Consider the following 17,699-nt stretch of genomic DNA (forward strand, 5'->3'; position numbering starts at 1 on the left):
TTTCAGCACATTATTAAAAGTTGGTGGAATGGTAACTCGAGACAGCAATCAGGGAGATTAAAATGCACTTTACTGTCTTGTCTCCAGCTGCCTGTGGCTGCGACACAGTATAATCTAGGCTCAACACTGCCAGATTATGAAATGTGTGACTTATAATACTTAAGAATACACTAATCCCTAATAGTCCATATTCTGAAAACCTGAACTCATTTAAGATCTTTAGAGTCTAATATAAGACCTGCAAAAAATTACTTTGTTCTAATCAACAGGTTAAAACCTCTTTTTTTAAAAAAAGAATAAATTGAATTTTAATTTTGACATTTGCTTTTCCACCTTTTTCTTTTTCCGATATTACCCCCCATTTTATTCTTAAATGACTTCCTACAGCTAAATCTCTTCAGCCGTCTCTCTTGGCTGTATTCTCTACAGTTCTGTGTTATTCCAGCTTCACTTACTCTCCATCCAGATGTTGCTTATCCCCAACCCTCTGTCCCAGAGCCAGGATGACCAAATTCCAACCTGTCACTTACATAACACTTAACTAACAGCCAGGATAATAACTCACTCTACCACATACTAGTCTGTTCTGCTGGCTGAGCAGCCCTTGTGTAAACCCATATCCGTTGTCCTGTCTGGCTGTACTAGTACACCCAGAGTATATAAATGTCAGCTGTAAAATATTATTTTCTGAAAACCTTTAAATAACAAACATCCGTTCGCTAATAGGCTTATCTATTTTATCATTACATACACGAATACAAGAATGCACAAATATAATTTAATGTAATACACTGAAATATTATAGGCATCTATAAAATGTGGAGTAAAATTAATGATTCCAAAGCAATTTTTTGTAAATATAATAGGTTTGAATATAAATTTGCAAACTCTTAAAATTAATAAAATGTAATGGAGATTATACTAACTTCCTAATACTCAAGATAGTGAAATCTGTGTAAAACCCATACACATGCTTCTTATTAACTGAGAAGCAGTAAAATCACTGGCTTAAAGTGATATAAGACATACTTGTTTGCAATAATGAGCACTTAGAAGTGGGATATATTTGAGTAATTATGCAATTTCCCTGAACAGAGGGTTATCAAGCTTCCACTTAACTGCATAATGAGCTAAGAAAGGACTCTAATGGACAAGCAAATGGCTAAATGGCACACTCACTGGTAAGACATGCTAAATGTATTTGCTGGATGATGCTTTCACAGTTTGTTCCTTTCTGGCCTGCAGCAGTTACGTCAAAAAAGCAGTTTTCTGCTGACCTGGGCCTACACTGCTGTGAGCTACTGCAAGCTGCTGCTGCAAGGTGACCCTAATAGTTCTTAAACCTCCCACGCAATGAGAACACAGATTAAATTTAGAGATTCCATCTGAAATTTGAGCACTTTATATTAGCAGGTTCTGGGGAAGGAGGAAAAAAAGCAGCCCATTTCTGCAGCATTTGAATCATTAAGTCCATTTATTCTAATAATTCAGGCTATTTTACAAAAAAAAAAAACACCCCTATAATGCTTAAAATGAAATCATACTAGCCTTGCACAATGTGGCTCTGTGCCTCAAGTTTGTAACAGTGTCAAGAGAGCAAAAAGAAGTAGTAGCAAATTCAAGCAAAATAAGAAAACAGGGCAGAACATTCAGTATTTCACTTTCCAGCAAAAACCACAAGCCTGTTTTTCAAAAGTACATCAGTTACATCAAGGTTCAGGAGATAATTAACTTCCATTTCAGCTCAATTTTTAACACTGAGAGAAAATCAGTGGCCACAACCCTGCAGTTAAGCATATAACATTGACTAAAATCTGATTTAACATTCATACTATAGTAGAATATACAGCTCTCAATCAGTAAAAATATCATACTGTGAATATTCGACACCTGATTTACCGGAAATGAAAAGCTTACAACATAAATATATTTATATATATATTATACCACATCACACCACACAGTAACAAACACAAAATATTAAAAACGTTCTAAGGATGAATAGCAATCAGAAAAGTAGTTTTGGATCTGTGGTCGGCCAGCGTCTGAGTCTGTAAAGGGCTGTAAAGAGATGCAATTGTGGTAATAGTTTCCACATCTTCAAAAAGAGTTAAAATCCCTCGTATCAAAAGTTTAAGTAATTCCAGCAGTACAGAATGAACACAAGAGCATTTTTCTGTTTTGTTTTTTGCAAACCACAGGTCCAAAAAAGATACATGTACGGTAATTATTATATTGGAAGAAAAAAGATAACAAACAGCAAAAAAAAAAAAAAAAATAGCAATAAACATTACATTCATTCTGCAAGTGGGCCCAGAGATCTTTGGGAAACATAGTTGTTGTTATTTTCATTCATAGAAAACACAAAAGGTGCAGTCCCACAGCAGTGCATGACTAGTGTGGGTTTTTTCCTGTTCAGACAAAGATGCTTCAGGATGAGGTCTATGATGGCCATGAGTTAACCTGTTCATATATCATTACCATCGGTATAGGAACTGCCAATGCACACATACTGAATAAGGCATATTGAAAGCAATCTACAGTATAGGTCAGCTGGATGATCAGTTATAACTCAAGCTATATACATAGGACCATGAATACACGTTTAAGGCCTATGAGACCATTTTGTTCTGCAAAGCATTTTGCTATCAACTAGCAGAGCTGAATATCGTTTGGTATATGTGCACAAGCAAGCAGTAGATAAATACCTTAGTTATGTGGAATGCTTAAATAGAGTTAGTCAACATTCAGTGATAAGGTCGGTTGCTCAGCGGTAACACTGAAGATGCCGTTTCCTTTGCTTGAAGGGGTACTCCAGTGATTCTGTAAGGTAACAAAGTTGAGGAGCTTTCTTGATAGACCTCTTTGTCTTCCAAATCAGATTTTTGAATAATCTCTCCATTTTGCATCAGTTTTCACAGTCCTAGTGGTTTTCTATTTACAAGTGAGCTAAAATTTATGTGTAAAATTCATGGAGTACCCCCTTTATATTGTGCTGAAAAGAAACTTAGACAAACAGACCATTTAAGCCTTTAAAATGAAAGTTAGAAAATACCCCAACTATTTCTCTCACTGCTTTCAATCCTATAAAATTTAAGCTTATGCTTTAGTTGTCACATCTACTTTAACATGCATCTTGTTTTTTTTGCTTGTTTTTTTTCCTCACATTGACTGCATGATTCTGAAACTGAACGCTTTACGAGTTTCTTTTGAAATTCCTTACTTTACAGAGTCACAGACTCTGTGATGCATCATCTCTGAAACATTTACAACAGGAATGCCTAAACTCACGGGATTTTGTAGAAACCTACAGAAAGCAATGACACCGTCACATGACGAGCCCTGCTCCTTTGTTCTTCAGAGAGGTCGTTTATAATAGGAGAGCAAACAAAGCACCATCAGGGATTGTGAAAACCCTTTTTTGATTCTTTTGAAAAGTAGCACACGTAGATGGAAACCAGCACGAACTCACAGCTCTATACGTGCTTTTTTTCAACATATGCTGCACTGAAATTGAGTGCTTGCTTCTTTGCTATAACCTTCAAATGCCGGAAATAGATGTCCCCGGAGTACTGGCTGTGAATTCTGGACACTCAGACCTAGCTGAAGCAAGGGATTGGTGGATCAGGTGAATACAAGAGATACTTTGTCATTGTTAATCCAAAGACAAAAGAAATGGGTGGAATGAAATGAAGAACTGGGGCAAAAAAATGAGAGCAATCTATATGTAAAAATTAGGTCACCTTCTGCACATGGGACAATGCTTTGCAGTGCATTAAGGATTACAATGTAATTACAGGTTGATCGCTTAATATAACGAGACAAATATATATATTCTGGATGTTCATACACATCTCACAAATAAACCCTGAATGTGAACTACTTATCTAACTTAAGAGTGCAATCACAGGGGGAGCCGCTGCAACTCTTACAGTCACATGCAGCACCAAGACACAATCAGCAAATGGTGATGCTCTAGTTTTCTAAATGATAGATGCATGGGTGTAGCCCCAAATCATAAACCGTGTTAGCCACAAGCTTTTATCAATAGTATTTCCTCCTACGCAGGCAGTTCTAGTAGATTTTTAAATAAGTAGAATTATTAGCGCCTAAATCCTTCAGTAGATCTCTAAAGCCAAATCATAGTGTTGTAGTTACAGCTCTCTGCTGGATACATTCTGTATGTTTGCGCAAGAGGATTTAGGATAGAGAGACAACTGGTTGCTAGGTGACTGGATAAAAAGAGGCCACAGGTGGAACTCTTCCAGCCCGAATTTCTTTCCTGCTGTCTTTCCTTGTTTATGCTGCCAGAAGCAGATGCTGTGGTAGTGGACGAGTGGTCTCAGAGAAGCCAAGGCACGTTTACTTTGTAGGTAAAAGCCATCTAAGTTCTAGATTTGTTCCTTTTCTATTTTTCTGGTTCTTACATCTCCTGTTCCTGCATACTTGGTTTTACATAACACTGCAGCAATCTTTAGCTTGCTCTTTCACTGCCCTTCACTTCCCTCACAACGAGGCCGAAAACGCAGATGCTTTCATCCTTTCTTCATCTTTTTTTTTCTTAAATCAATTCACAGAGTTGTTTCTTTTCCATTTTGTGAATGGGTAAATATTACATAATTCTCATAGCCGTATAACTTAAGCCATATACACGGAAGCTCTCGGTACCTCACAGTCTAAACCTCTCCTTGCACATCACCTGAAATATGACTCATCCATGCACCACAGATAGATTCTATCTGAATCTCTCCTGTGCAACTCCAGCCTCACAACAAACTGCAAGCGGAAAAAATAGAGAACTAATGACATCCTGTACACATTGCACTGGTACTGGCTTGATTAGTTTCCTAATCAAAAAAATTCCTCAGTAATACACTGAAAGGAAAGCTCTTTACTAGCAACTGTGATTATTGTAGGCACTCTAAAGCCCCCCGAGGACCAGCCTCAGGAAACAAGAAAAGAAAAGGTGGAAACTAGAGAGCAGCCGTGTCAATGAGTGATAGCTAAAGAACGGAAGTCTGTCTTCCCAGTTATTTAAAGCACATTTCTAAAGTTATGGATGAAATGTTAGCTATTTTAGCTTCATAGACCAGGGGAGGCACGTGCGAAGTCCAAGCATAGAGGAAAAAACGATGGTAGGCCGATGCTTCTTGAACTTCAGGCCTTTCTTGAGCCGTTGGCTGTTCTCCGCCACGTACAGCTCCCCCTGCTGGGCTGCACTTGATATCCGCGACACCAGTTCCCCGTGAAGCACCACCTCCTGCTCGGAGCGCACAAACACTTCCCTGAGCTCTTCCAGTCGCTTTTCCATCTCTCTGATGACACGTTGGCGCTCCTCTACCTCCAGGAGGCGTCGCCGAGCTGCCTCGAACTCCATGCTGGAGCTGGGGGTGACAAGTTTGGAGGAGGGGGCCGTGGCAGAGGTGGACGGGGGTTCCGAACCTGCTAGCAGAGCCCCTGTCACCCTCCGGAAGTCTCCCATGGAAATGGAGCGCCTGGTGGCTGGAGATGCAAGAGCCAGGAGAGCTGAGGCAGATCCAGAAGGTGGCATGGCTAACGGAGGAAGAGGGGGGGAAGATGATGATGATGACGATGGAGAATCCGGTGGCTCAAGATCAGGCTCTGAATCCGGGCTTTTAATGGCTTCCGTCATGTACTCAGTTGTGTCTTCATTGTGGGTTTCTGTGTTCTTTTGTCGTCTCTTCATAGCCAGTTTTTGACTCTTCCTGTGCTGCTGCTGTCCTTTTTGTCACTGTTGATGTTTTCTCCCAGTTTTCCTGTGTCAGTTGAGAGAGCAGCCGAGCAGGGAGTGCAGAGGTGTGCTGTGATGCAGCCTGGGAACGGCTCCATTCATTAATAAGAGATCTGAGCCAGGCTTGTGCCGTCTCTGCGTCTGAGTGGTTGTGCGGCATTTCATTGGCTGCTGAACTCATGAGCATGTCAGCTGATGATTGGGCAGCCTCCCGCTCTACTGCTGATGTTGGCAGGCTGTCTCGTCCTCTGCTTGACTATTTTGCTTCGTCGTCGTCATCATCATCTGGAGCACAGCTTTGATCAGCTCTGCTCACTCAAGCGAGAGATGCAGTAGTATCAGGTCGCTCTCTTTTTTTCTGCACTCTTTCACTTGCTTCCTATTCTCCCAGCCTCTCTGCTGCCATCCCTCTTACAAGCTGGTCTCTCCATTTTCCTTTTTTTCCTTTCTTGCTCGGATGGTTACCCCTAGCAACACCGCCTTGACATAAAATAGCAAAAACAGGGGGGTGGGGGTTATGTTTCAGTTTCTCCCTTCTTTTATTGCCTGCTGCTCAGTATCACTTCTCCCTCACACCCTGACGCTTGTTTTACTCATATGTGAATGTGCAGTCTTTCCAGCAAATTGCATAACTTTGTCTGTTAAATTGCTTCACCTTCATGTCTGTAAAAGATGAATTTGAGAACAAACACTTTTGTGAATTTTACCACTTATAGGTCTCCTTCAAAGATTGAATGCAGTAATTGACAGAAAACACAATGAATCACTATGATACAGCACTGAAAAGTAGTTGCTTCCTTTCTAATTTCTTCGTTTTTTGCACATTGGTTGCACGTGGATGTTTTAGATCATCAAACACATTTTAATATAATACAAAGATAACCCCAGTAAACCTCTGAGTTCAATTTCAGTGGCCGCACCCAGGCCTGATTAGTGCCAGAACTGTTGAACCAAGAAATCATGCCAGAGTCATTAACATCCATCAGTCTGAAAAGGGTTACAAAGCCATTCGTTAGGCTTTGGAGCGCCAATGAACCACAAGGAGAGTCATTATCCACAAATGGAAAAAAAAACTTGGAACAGAGTGACCAGCCTACCAAAAATATTCTGTGACCATCAACTACATCCAACAGTATCATCATGGAGATCACAAAAGAACTCTTCATTCTTTTGAACTGGAAATTATTTTTAACATTTTTATTGTGTTTATTTCTTAACTTAAATTTGTCATATCGGTCGCTTTTATCATTGTTGAGGACTTTGTAACTTTTTTTAAAGGTGCTTTATAAACACAAAGGTAAAAAAATTTAACTAGGAAAACAAAGAGAACTGAAAGCCAGCATCTAACATTCAGAGTGCCAGTGTCTTCTTATTTTTTTGTATTTAAGATAAGATAAGATAAGATAACCTTTATTAGTCCCACACGTGGGAAATTTGTTTTGTCACAGCAGGAAGTGGACAGTGCAAAAGTTATGAGGCAAAAATTAGAATACAATAAGAATAAATACAGTACACAACTGTACAGAATAGAATAAAATACTATATACAGTAGAATACAATAAAATAAATATACAATAAGATAAAAATAGAATACAAATACTATATACAACTGAGTAAAAATACAACGATGCCAGAAAGGATTATTGCACTTAGTGTTATTGCACATGTGTGGATGTGTGTGTTTGTTCAGTTAAAGTCTTTGTTGTGGAGTCTGACAGCAGTGGGGAGGAAAGACCTGCGAAATCTCTCCGTCCCACACCGTGGGTGCCGCAGTCTCCCACTGAAGGAGCTGCTCAGTGCTGTCACAGTCTGCTGCATGGGGTGGGAGATGTTGTCCAACAGGGATGACAGCTTAGCCGCCGTTCTCCTGTCACTCACCACCTCCACTGGGTCCAGAGGGCATCCTAGAACAGAGCTGGCCCTTCGGATCACCCTGTTCAGTCTCTTCCTGTCCCCAGCAGAGATGCTGCCGCCCCAGCAGACCACACCATAAAAGATAGCAGAAGCCACAACAGAGTCATAGAAGGTCTTCAGGAGTGGGCCCTCCACTCCAAACGACCTGAGTCTCCGCAGCAGGTACAGCCTGCTCTGCCCTTTCCTGTAGAGGGCGTCTGAGTTATGAGTCCAGTCCAGTCTATTGTTCAGATGAACACCAAGGTACCTGTAGCTGTCCACAGCCTCAATGTCCATACCTTGGATATTCAGTGGTTGCAGTGGAGAATGCTTGTGCCTGCGGAAGTCTACCACCAGTTCCTTGGTTTTACTGGCGTTGATCTGGAGGTAGTTCAGCTGGCACCAGTCCACAAAGTCTTGGGTCAGACCTCTGTACTCCTTGTCGTCCCCATCAGTGATGAGGCCGACTATTGCAGAGTCATCAGAGAATTTCTGCAGGAAGCTCTGGGTGGAATTGTGGGAGAAGTCTGCCGTGTAGATGGTGAAGAGGAACGGAGCCAGAACCGTTCCCTGTGGGGCCCCCGTACTGCAGACGACCCTGTCCGACACACAGCCCTGAGTCCTCACATACTGTGGTTGGTCGGTGAGGTAGTCCAGGATCCAGGTAGTGAGGTGATGGTCCACTCCAGAGTTCACCAGCTTGTCCTTTAGAACCGAGGGAAGAATGGTGTTGAAGGCACTGGAGAAATCAAAGAACATGATTCTCACAGTGCTTCCAGCGGTCTCCAGGTGAGCGAGGGAACGATGTAGGAGGTGAATGACGGCATCATCCGCTCCAATGCCAGGCTGGTAGGCAAACTGAAGTGGGTCCAGTGATGAGCTTATTAGGCGCCGAAGCTGAGCCAGGACCAACCGCTCCAGGGTCTTCATCAGGTGGGATGTCAGAGCCACCGGCCTGTAGCTGTTGAGGTCCTTGGGGCGTGAAGTCTTTGGCACTGGTACAACACAGGAGGTTTTCCAGAGCTGTGGGACTCTTCCCAACCTCAGGCTCAGGTTGAAGAGGTGCTCCATCACCCCACACAGTTGGTCCGCGCAGGACCTGACGACCCTCGAGCTGATGCCATCTGGACCCGCTGCCTTCTTGCCATTAATCCTCCTCAGTTCCCTCCTAACCTGGGTGGTTGAGAGAGACAGGCTGGAGCCTTGTGTTGAGTGTGTATTGGATGCTGCAGTTGGGGGTGGGGGGGAGTGAGCAGGGTGAATAGAGGAGGTGTGAAGTGTCTGAGGTGGAACAGCAGCAGTGGGGGTGGGTGAGTCTGCAGCCGATGTTGCAGACTGCCTCATGGTTGAATCAAATCTGTTGAAGAAATGATTCAGTTCATTTGCCCACCTCACATCCCTCCCAGGCAGAGAGTTCTGCTGTTTGTGGCCCGAGATGGTTCTGAGGCCTCTCCAGACTTCACCAATGTTGTTTTGTTGAAGCTGGTTCTCCATCTTCTGCCTGTAGCTCTCCTTCCCATTCCTTATCAGTCCCCTCAGCTCTCTCTGCACCCTTTTCAACTCCTCTTTGTCTCTGGATTTGAAGGCCCTCCTCTTCTGCTTGAGGACGGTTTTAATTTCTGGGGTAATCCAAGGTTTGTTGTTGGAGAAACACCGTACAGTCCTAGTAGGTACAGTGTTATCCACACAGAAGTTTATATAGTCAGTAATGCATGTAGTAAGGCTGTCGATGTCCTCTCCGTGGTCATCACAAATCACCTCCCACACAGTCGACTCAAAACAATCCTTAAGAGCCTCCTCGCTCTCCTCTGACCATCTCTGTACTGTGCGGGTGGCTGGTGGCTCCCTGCGCACTAAGGGCTCATACACAGGGACAAGGTGCACCAGGTTGTGATCAGATCTGCCCAGGGGAGGGAGAGGTGATGAACTGTATGCCTCTTCTGCATTGGCATACAGTAAGTCCAGTGTTTTATTGACTCTGGTTGGGCAGGTCACATACTGGGTGAAGGTGGGCAGTGTGGAGTCCAGTGAGGCATGATTGAAGTCCCCTGATATTATGAGAAGGGCTCTCGGTGATTGTGTTTGCAGTCTGCTGACCACAGAGTGGAGAGAGTCACAGGCTGCATCCGCGTTGGCCGAGGGGGGGACATACGCTGTTATCGCGATAACATGCGAGAACTCCCGGGGCAGGTAGTACGGACGCATGCTAACGGCTAACAGCTCAATGTCTCTGCTGCAGAGTTGCTCTTTAAACTAAACTATTGCTGCAGTGTTGTAATCCTCATTTTAAACACGTCATTCTTATTAAATTCATATTAAACAAATATGTAGGACTGCTTTCTTCCATTTGTGGCTGTGGCTACAATGTAGCTTGCCATCACCAGTGTGTGAATGTGTGCGTGAATGGGTGGATGACTGGATATGTAAAGCGCTTTGGGGTCCTTAGGGACTAGTAAAGCGCTATATAAATACAGGCCATTTACCATTTTTGTGCAATATCTTAAAAATTAGAAATATCCTCTCTCAGAGTAACGCTGAAAAACTAGTTCATCCATTTAATACTTCCAGGCTGGACTACTGTAATTCATTATTATCAGGATGTCCTAAAAAGCCTTCAGCTAATCCAAAATGCTGCAGCAAGAGTACTGACAGGGACTATCTATCGCGCCTCCCTGAGCCTGGTTCTGCCGGAGGTTTCTTTCTGTCAAAAGGGAGTTTTTCCTTCCCACTGTTGCCAAAGCGCTTGCTCATAGGGGGTCATATGATTGTTGGGTTTTTCTCTGCAGGTATTATCGTAGGGTCTACCTTACAATATAAAGCGCCTCGATGCAGTTGTGATTTGGTGCTGTATAAATAAAATTGAATTGAACATCAATTCTGCAAACCGAGCACATTGAATTGGATTGAATTGAACTTTCTACACGTTTCACCTTTTTACTGCAATGCAGCAACATTAAATACTGAAAAATACTCTCATGTTTCCGAGCTGTATTGTATGTAAACTAATGACTAGTCTAACCATTTTAGTCAGTATGATCTGGTTACATCATCGTGATAGAGTACCCTGACTTTTCACCCCGTCTTGCTGTGATCCCTAGTGCACACCCTCTCTGTCTAGACAAGTATTGACTGCTTCATCCTGTGGTTGCAAGTGATATGATCAGTGTATATGTAAAGTAAGACACAGGGTGAGTTCACTCAAACACACCTGAAAGGACACGCATACTTAGACAGTTTGAAAGGGTAACACTGCTGCATTCAGAGCCTTACAGTAAGAAGTGATGCTTTAAATAACTGCCCTCTGCTAGATTGAATCAACAACTGAAGCTTTTAGCAGGTCAGAGGTTGACTTGTATTTCTGCGAGCATCTACGTGCATGCATATTTCAGTGTTCACTCTGCTCTTTGCTTTTATCTGAGGATTGACAATGCATTAGCAGTAACACCAACTGCTCTCTTCCTGCTCTTAGCTTTACTCATCTCCAGAGAGAAGACAGAGCAGGATCCAACACAGAAAATTACACAGATAATGAAGCAAACAAGAAGCGAGAGTGGAGGCAGGATTATAAGTGCTTATAGGAAGATTAAATGCCAAAAAACCCCAAAGATGCTCTTCAGGCTTTTATCCTGCTATTTAAAAAAAGATCTGAAACAACAACATGACAGAGATTGCAGTTCTGAAGAAGACATGAAAGAGATGAAAGGGCTGAGAGAAATTTAAAGGCTCAGGATAAAACTTTGTTATTATGGAAATGTTGCATGGTGTTAAAGTGTCTATATGAAACACCATATGGAGCTAATACATGCTTTACAATTTCTTTTAGATATACATAAAAGAAATATATATACAATAAGCACGATGGCTTGTGTGAGTAAATCCTTTAGGGATCAAGGGAAAGATTCCTCAGTGGAGTTTTCTTATTTTTTCTCCAACATGATTTCCATTTTTGGAAGACTCTACTGGTTGTGTAACATTCCACAGTTAAAAACCACTCACTCCACTCCAATCCCGAATGTTGAATACACAGCTGTACGCGCGCTTTGCCATCATCACTGGCGAACAATTTGACTGGCAAGACGGGGCCTGTCTGAAAAGAAGAGGAAGCTTCTTTTTTTTTTTTTTTTAAAAAAAAGCCTCATGTACTCACACATTTTTCACACTCAGAAAAACAAGTCATTCTGTCACAGAATATACAGAATTAATTGAGTCTAAGTGCAAAATCCTTCTCAGAAACAATTATCTTTCACCCCATTTCACCAATGTCTCTCCTCTACCCGCGAAACTAAAATTGTGATTAACGTCCGTTCTCAATCTCTGTTCCAGATTACTTTAATCTGTGTGCTGTGTTTGTATTTGATGTTAGAGGATCTGTGTGCCTTCTGATTGCTGAATCTATTTGGGTCAAATTAACTAGTATTAGAATTGTATAACAGTATTGTGAGCTTCTTTTTGCGGTTTGTCTTAAGGACAAGTTATCTGTAGTGGGGTATGTAGCAGTATGGATCCTAAGGATATGGAAAATATTATAAGGCAAAAATGTTGGATATGGTTATACATGGAACACAGATTTGAAGTACTGGATTCTCAGTTTTATTTATTTTTATATTTAACTACTGTAATGGTGACTCTTAGGTCTCTACAACTGCAGTAGTGGTGGTTAGTTCCTTTATAGCTGGAGCACTCATTGTCACAGACATTATTGGACACTTTATTAGGTACACCTGTTCAGCTGCTTGTTAAAACAAATATCGAATCTACTAATTGGCAGCAATTGAATGCATTTAGGCATGTAGACATAATCAAGATGACCTGCTGAGGTTCAAACTGAGCAGCCATGGCATGGTTGTTGTTGCCAGTAATTCAAATAACTACTCGTTACAGCCAAGGAAAGCAAAAGAGTATTTTGGGAGATTAAATAGGTTGCAGCAGAAGAACACACCAAGTGCTGAGGCTGCAGTTTGCACAAGCTCACTAAAACTGGACAACAGAATATAGAAAGAAAAAAGTCTTACTCCCAATTTCTGCTGCGAAACTTGGATGGTAAATGGCCTGTATTTGTATAGCGCTTTACTAGTCCCTAAGGACCCCTAAGCGCTTTACATATCCAGTCATCCACCCATTCACACACACATTCACACACTGGTGATGGCAAGCTACATTGTAGCCACAGCCACCCTGGGGCGCACTGACAGAGGTGAGGCTGCCGGACACTGGCGCCACCGGGCCCTCTGACCACCACCAGTAGGCAGTGGGTAAAGTGTCTTGCCCAAGGACACAACGACCGAGACTGTCCAAGCCGGGGCTCGAACCGGCAACCTTCCGATTACAAGGCGAACTCCCAACTCTTGAGCCACGATCGCCCGGCTCAAGGGTTAGATTTGACATGACCATGTCCATTCCTTTATGATGAAAGTGTACGCATCATTTACCCATCATAATATACCAAATCATAAAACTCAAGTCATTTCAGATTGGCTCCTTGAACATGTACTCAATCACTGTACTTCTGTTATTGATAAGTCACTGAGACGAGACATACCGCCATCGTTCCACACCAACACATTTGTGTTTTTATCTATATGTGGAGGTAAGAACTAATTATAAATGTGGTTATTTTGTTGCAATAAAATTTTAAATTCACGCTGGAGGCTGCTGTGTAGGATAGAAAAGACAAGATTAAGATTCAATAATAGATTTTGTATTTATTTTAACAGAACCTCTGGAGATGCTCGAAGCAGCACTTCACAACCAACTCACATCAGACAGAATAAAACAAAAACACAGCCAGAAAGACATCCAAAAATAGCGAGGAATTTCACCTAAAATATTCATCCATACAGAGTGTCCTCTTTTACAGCTCAGATCAGACAAGAATGCACCATCACATACACCCACAGACACTTCCACTGTTGTAAAAACCCAGGAAAATTCAGCATCTAAGAAGAGCCACTCCAGCTGACAGCTGCTGTAAACTAAGGAGACAGGATGGGGATAAAAAACAGCACCACTTTATTCTCTACTGAGATGAGAAACAGATGATGGTTTTCTGTTTTTTTGTAATCAATATCAGTGACTTCTTTCTGCTGCCGCAGGCTGAGTCAGTCAGTCTGTCTGTGTGTGCGTGTGCGTGTGTGTAAGTGTAAAAGAGCAGGAAGTCATTCGTCGCAGTGTGACTTACTGGTAAGATGACGTCAAACACAGACCAGTGGGAATATATCACACTATGTATGTGTGTCTGTAAATAAATAGCTGCATTTGTCTCTGACATGATGGTGCACACCGTGTCAGCATAAATCATCCTCCCCCACAACCGCTGAGCAGCAGTGGCTGTTATGTAAGTGATTGCATCTGTGCATACAGAAGCAGGTAACATCAAGTACAACCATGAGGCGATACTAAGAGCTGATACTAATAAAGCTGAATCTGCCATATTGCTGAAGGAGGGAAAGCTGGGACACGACAGTTAAAATGCTACAAGCAAGAGCAGATGGAGAGAGGCTGCAGAAGAAAGTCGTTCACACACTGATATTGTCTCCAAGCGAATGCATAAATATGAATCACAATATTTAATGTGGCTTTAATTTGGTCTACCAACTGATGCTTTTCATCACAGGGAAAAAGTGACAGCAGCAGTTTTAAACATGAGGTTTGAATAATTAAACATAGTGGAATAATAAAAAAAATAAAGAAGTACAGTATTCATGTTGACAAGCCCTGACCTTTGCCTCAATCCATCTACTTATGCAGGCATGGATTGATTTAACCTATGTTTGTATGTTTGCACTTTATCTCCCTCCAGTGACCATCTGTGGAAATACACCAGGCTTTGGTCTGCTGAGACAGGAAGTGAAGGTCATTAAAGGCACACATCAATGCACCAACCCAGCCCAATCGAGTCAAGTTTTTCACAAGCAGGGACAACATCCTTAATTAGATTCACAACAATCAAGCAGATGGTGACAGAGGGAAGAAAGAACCCCTTTGAACAGGAAGAGCCATTGGCAGAAAAATGCTCAGAGAGTGGGGAGCAGCCATTTGTCATAGTCACTCGGGGTATGAGGATAAAGAGAAGAGGGGGAAAAGGCCGCGAGGGCCGGTGTCCTGCAGGTTTTAGATGTGTTCTTTATCCAGCACAGCTGATTTAAATGGCTAAATTACCTCCTCAACATATCTTGAAGTTCTCCAGAAACCTGGAAATGAACTAATTATTTGATTCAGGTGTGTTGACCTAGCATATCTAAAACCTCTAGGACACCAGCCCTCGAGGCCTGGAGTTAGACACCCCTGGCTATTCAATTTTATTTGTAAGGCGCACCAATCACATCAGTCTCCTCAATGTGCTTTATATGGTAAGCAATGTTCCCTCTAATTTTTCATGTGTCTGAGCGAACACACAAACACTGACCCACGTTAACATATGGACTGAACATACACACACCCACAATGGACAACTGTACCCTCAAACACACAATAATAACATGGACTGAACCACCACTCACAACCACTAGCACTTTATATAGCCTCTGTAGAAACTATCTACACCCTCACTTATCTTAACTGCACTACTGTATAGCTCTGTGTAAATAATCATTCTGTACATTCGATAATCTTTAATTCTACAACTGTTTACAACTTCCATAGTTCACATTTCTGTATAACTGTATATCTCAGATTTCTGTAAAGTTATTTATTTTTTATTCTGTATAGTTTTTCATATTTATATCCTGTTCATAGCCTGTACATAGCTTGTACTCACTACAGCCTGTACATACTTATAGTTATAGCATATTCACAACATACTTCATACCGTGTACATTATAACATACCATAATAGACCCATTTCTGTAATATACTTACATATCTATACTATTGCTAATATATATTGTAATATATCTATATCACTAAAGCACTTCTGGATGGATGCAAACTGCATGTGCAATGACAATAAAGTTGAATTCTATTCTATTCTATTCTAAACTCCCTGAGCGGTCCCTTGGACCTCTGTGAGCAACAGCAGACGTGTGCACTGTGGTCACGCCAGCATCGAATCCATCCAAGTCACATGGTTTATTAAAATAATCCAATTACAGCATTTACATTTATGTTAGACTACTTTTAATTAACTGCTTTAGCCCACTTACAATGAAAACTTTAAAAAATCTTCTTCATGACCTGTGTATGTTAACACTATTGGAAGTAAAAATATCTTGAGCTCCAAATTTGAAAACACAACTTTTTTTCTTTTCTTTTTTAAAAATAAATAAATAAATAAATAAATAAATAAATAAATAAAGCTCTGACTTGTATTATGAGTCTGTGGTCTGGGAGAGAGTCCTGTAACTCTGTCTGCAAAATACAGTAAATAATGACCAATGTTGGGCAGTTAATTATATCATTACGTCTTCAAAAAGGTAACTGAGTTATGCAAACAACAAAGTTTTTTGCAGCTGTTTACCTAAAAATGCAGCCAAGTTTTTTTTAAATAAACATTTCAAACTATTTACAGAACAATCAGCTGTTCTGCATCAAATTTGATGCCATGTAAATTATTTGTGCCACTCCAAAAATAATTTATGTCCACTATGAGATAAAAGAGAACAACAGCCTGACAACAGCAGATTTATCACTCCTGTAACATTCAGTAGTCGCCTCATTGTTCTGACACACACAAGAAAACTATTGACTACACTACACACCAACTACACAAGATTTGCGCTGAACATCGCAAATATCTCACATCTCAAAACACTGCCGTCACTCCTAAAACTTCCCCCTTCCTAAACAACTAAATGCCATGTTGCCATATCATTTTTTGATTGGTCGACATGGTAGATTTTTCCACCAATAGGAAAGGGTGGGGTTTTCTTTGGGTTTTGGGCACAGGCGGAGAGTGCTTTCGAAACATTGCATTTTTTTTTTTTTATCATAACTCTGGTTTTACACAATTTAAAAACTGGTATAAAGTCCACACTTTTCCCGTCAATTGTTCCGTCTGTCCTGCTCACGTCTCCAATGGTTGTACACATTGTCATTAACGTGGCTTCACTCCACATCAGCCACGCCGCTTTGCTAAAACACCGGTGTCGGCACATAAGGACGCTGTCATAGCCTGTCAACAACGTTGATTAGCTGCATATATACGAATGTGAATCGCATCATTGGCTGGACTCTGGGATAAAGTGGCATCGTTCTAATCCCATACGGGAGCAGCCAGTCACTTACTGACTAACACTGCAAAACAGAATTATTAAAGTATTAATTTTAATTTCAATTCAGGTTAGATTTTTTTTTCCTGTGCGCAGAGACCGTGCCAGCCGTGCGCAATTGCGCACGCGCGCAGCTTAGAGGGAACGTTGATTGGTATCTATAACATTAGAAAGAACCCCCCAACAATCACATAACCCCCTGTGAATAAGCACGTGATGACAATGAAAACTCCCTTTTAACAGGAAGAAACCTCTGGCAGAGCAAGGCTCATGGAAGGTCCGGCCGTCTAGCGCGACCAGATGGGGGTGAGGGAAATGAGAAAGGAACAGAGGGAGACAGGACAAAAGGCGAACTATAGGAGAGAGTCAGACTTTAATAGTTACTAATAATTAAATGCAAAATGGTGGATAAACACACAGTGTGGAAAGAGATCAGTGAAGAGGAAACACTCAGTGCATCATGGGAGCCTCCCGGCACACATTATGAGAGAGATGACATTTTAATTGGGTGCAGTTTTCTTGTGTAAACAACTGGGGAGTGAGAAGACGGGAGTGGAGAAGTACTCAGTGTAAGGAAGTCAGCAGCCTGAGCCAACAGCAGCATAACCAAGTGATGGGTCCAGCACCAATACTTGTTTGTGGATGAAAAACAGCTACTCACAAAAAACTGTATGCATAAAGAATTATTAGTTATAAGAAGTACTACTGCTCTTACAGTATTATGTGTTCTTTGTAGGTTTCAAAATGTGATATTTTTTCATATTTCTATATCTGGGAATTGTGTTTTTTTTATACACTTGAATGTCACTTGAAGTTAAAAAAAAAAAACAATAAAGCAAGACAGACAC

At 41.5% G+C, this 17,699-nt stretch overlaps 1 protein-coding gene across 1 annotated transcript; it reads right to left on the bottom strand.

The window, feature by feature from the left end:
- Positions 1–1,455: 1,455 nt before the first annotated feature.
- LOC146552400 (uncharacterized) lies at positions 1,456–6,195 on the bottom strand. Its single transcript, XM_085256346.1, has one exon. The coding sequence runs from the start codon at positions 5,705–5,707 to the stop codon at positions 5,072–5,074; it is 636 nt and encodes a 211-aa protein (XP_085112472.1). The 5' UTR covers positions 5,708–6,195; the 3' UTR covers positions 1,456–5,071.
- Between the last annotated feature and the right edge of the window lie 11,504 nt (positions 6,196–17,699).

Source organism: Mchenga conophoros, linkage group LG19 (genome assembly GCF_057382185.1).
Source record: "Mchenga conophoros isolate Kocher_MC1m ecotype Shallow Benthic linkage group LG19, M_conophoros_male_GT1.1, whole genome shotgun sequence".
NCBI classification, from domain to species: Eukaryota; Metazoa; Chordata; class Actinopteri; order Cichliformes; family Cichlidae; genus Mchenga; species Mchenga conophoros.

Excerpts from the sequence above, each read along its gene's own strand:
- LOC146552400 (XM_085256346.1), bottom strand. The coding sequence starts at position 5,707 with ATGAAGAGACGACAAAAGAACACAGAAACCCACAATGAAGACACAACT.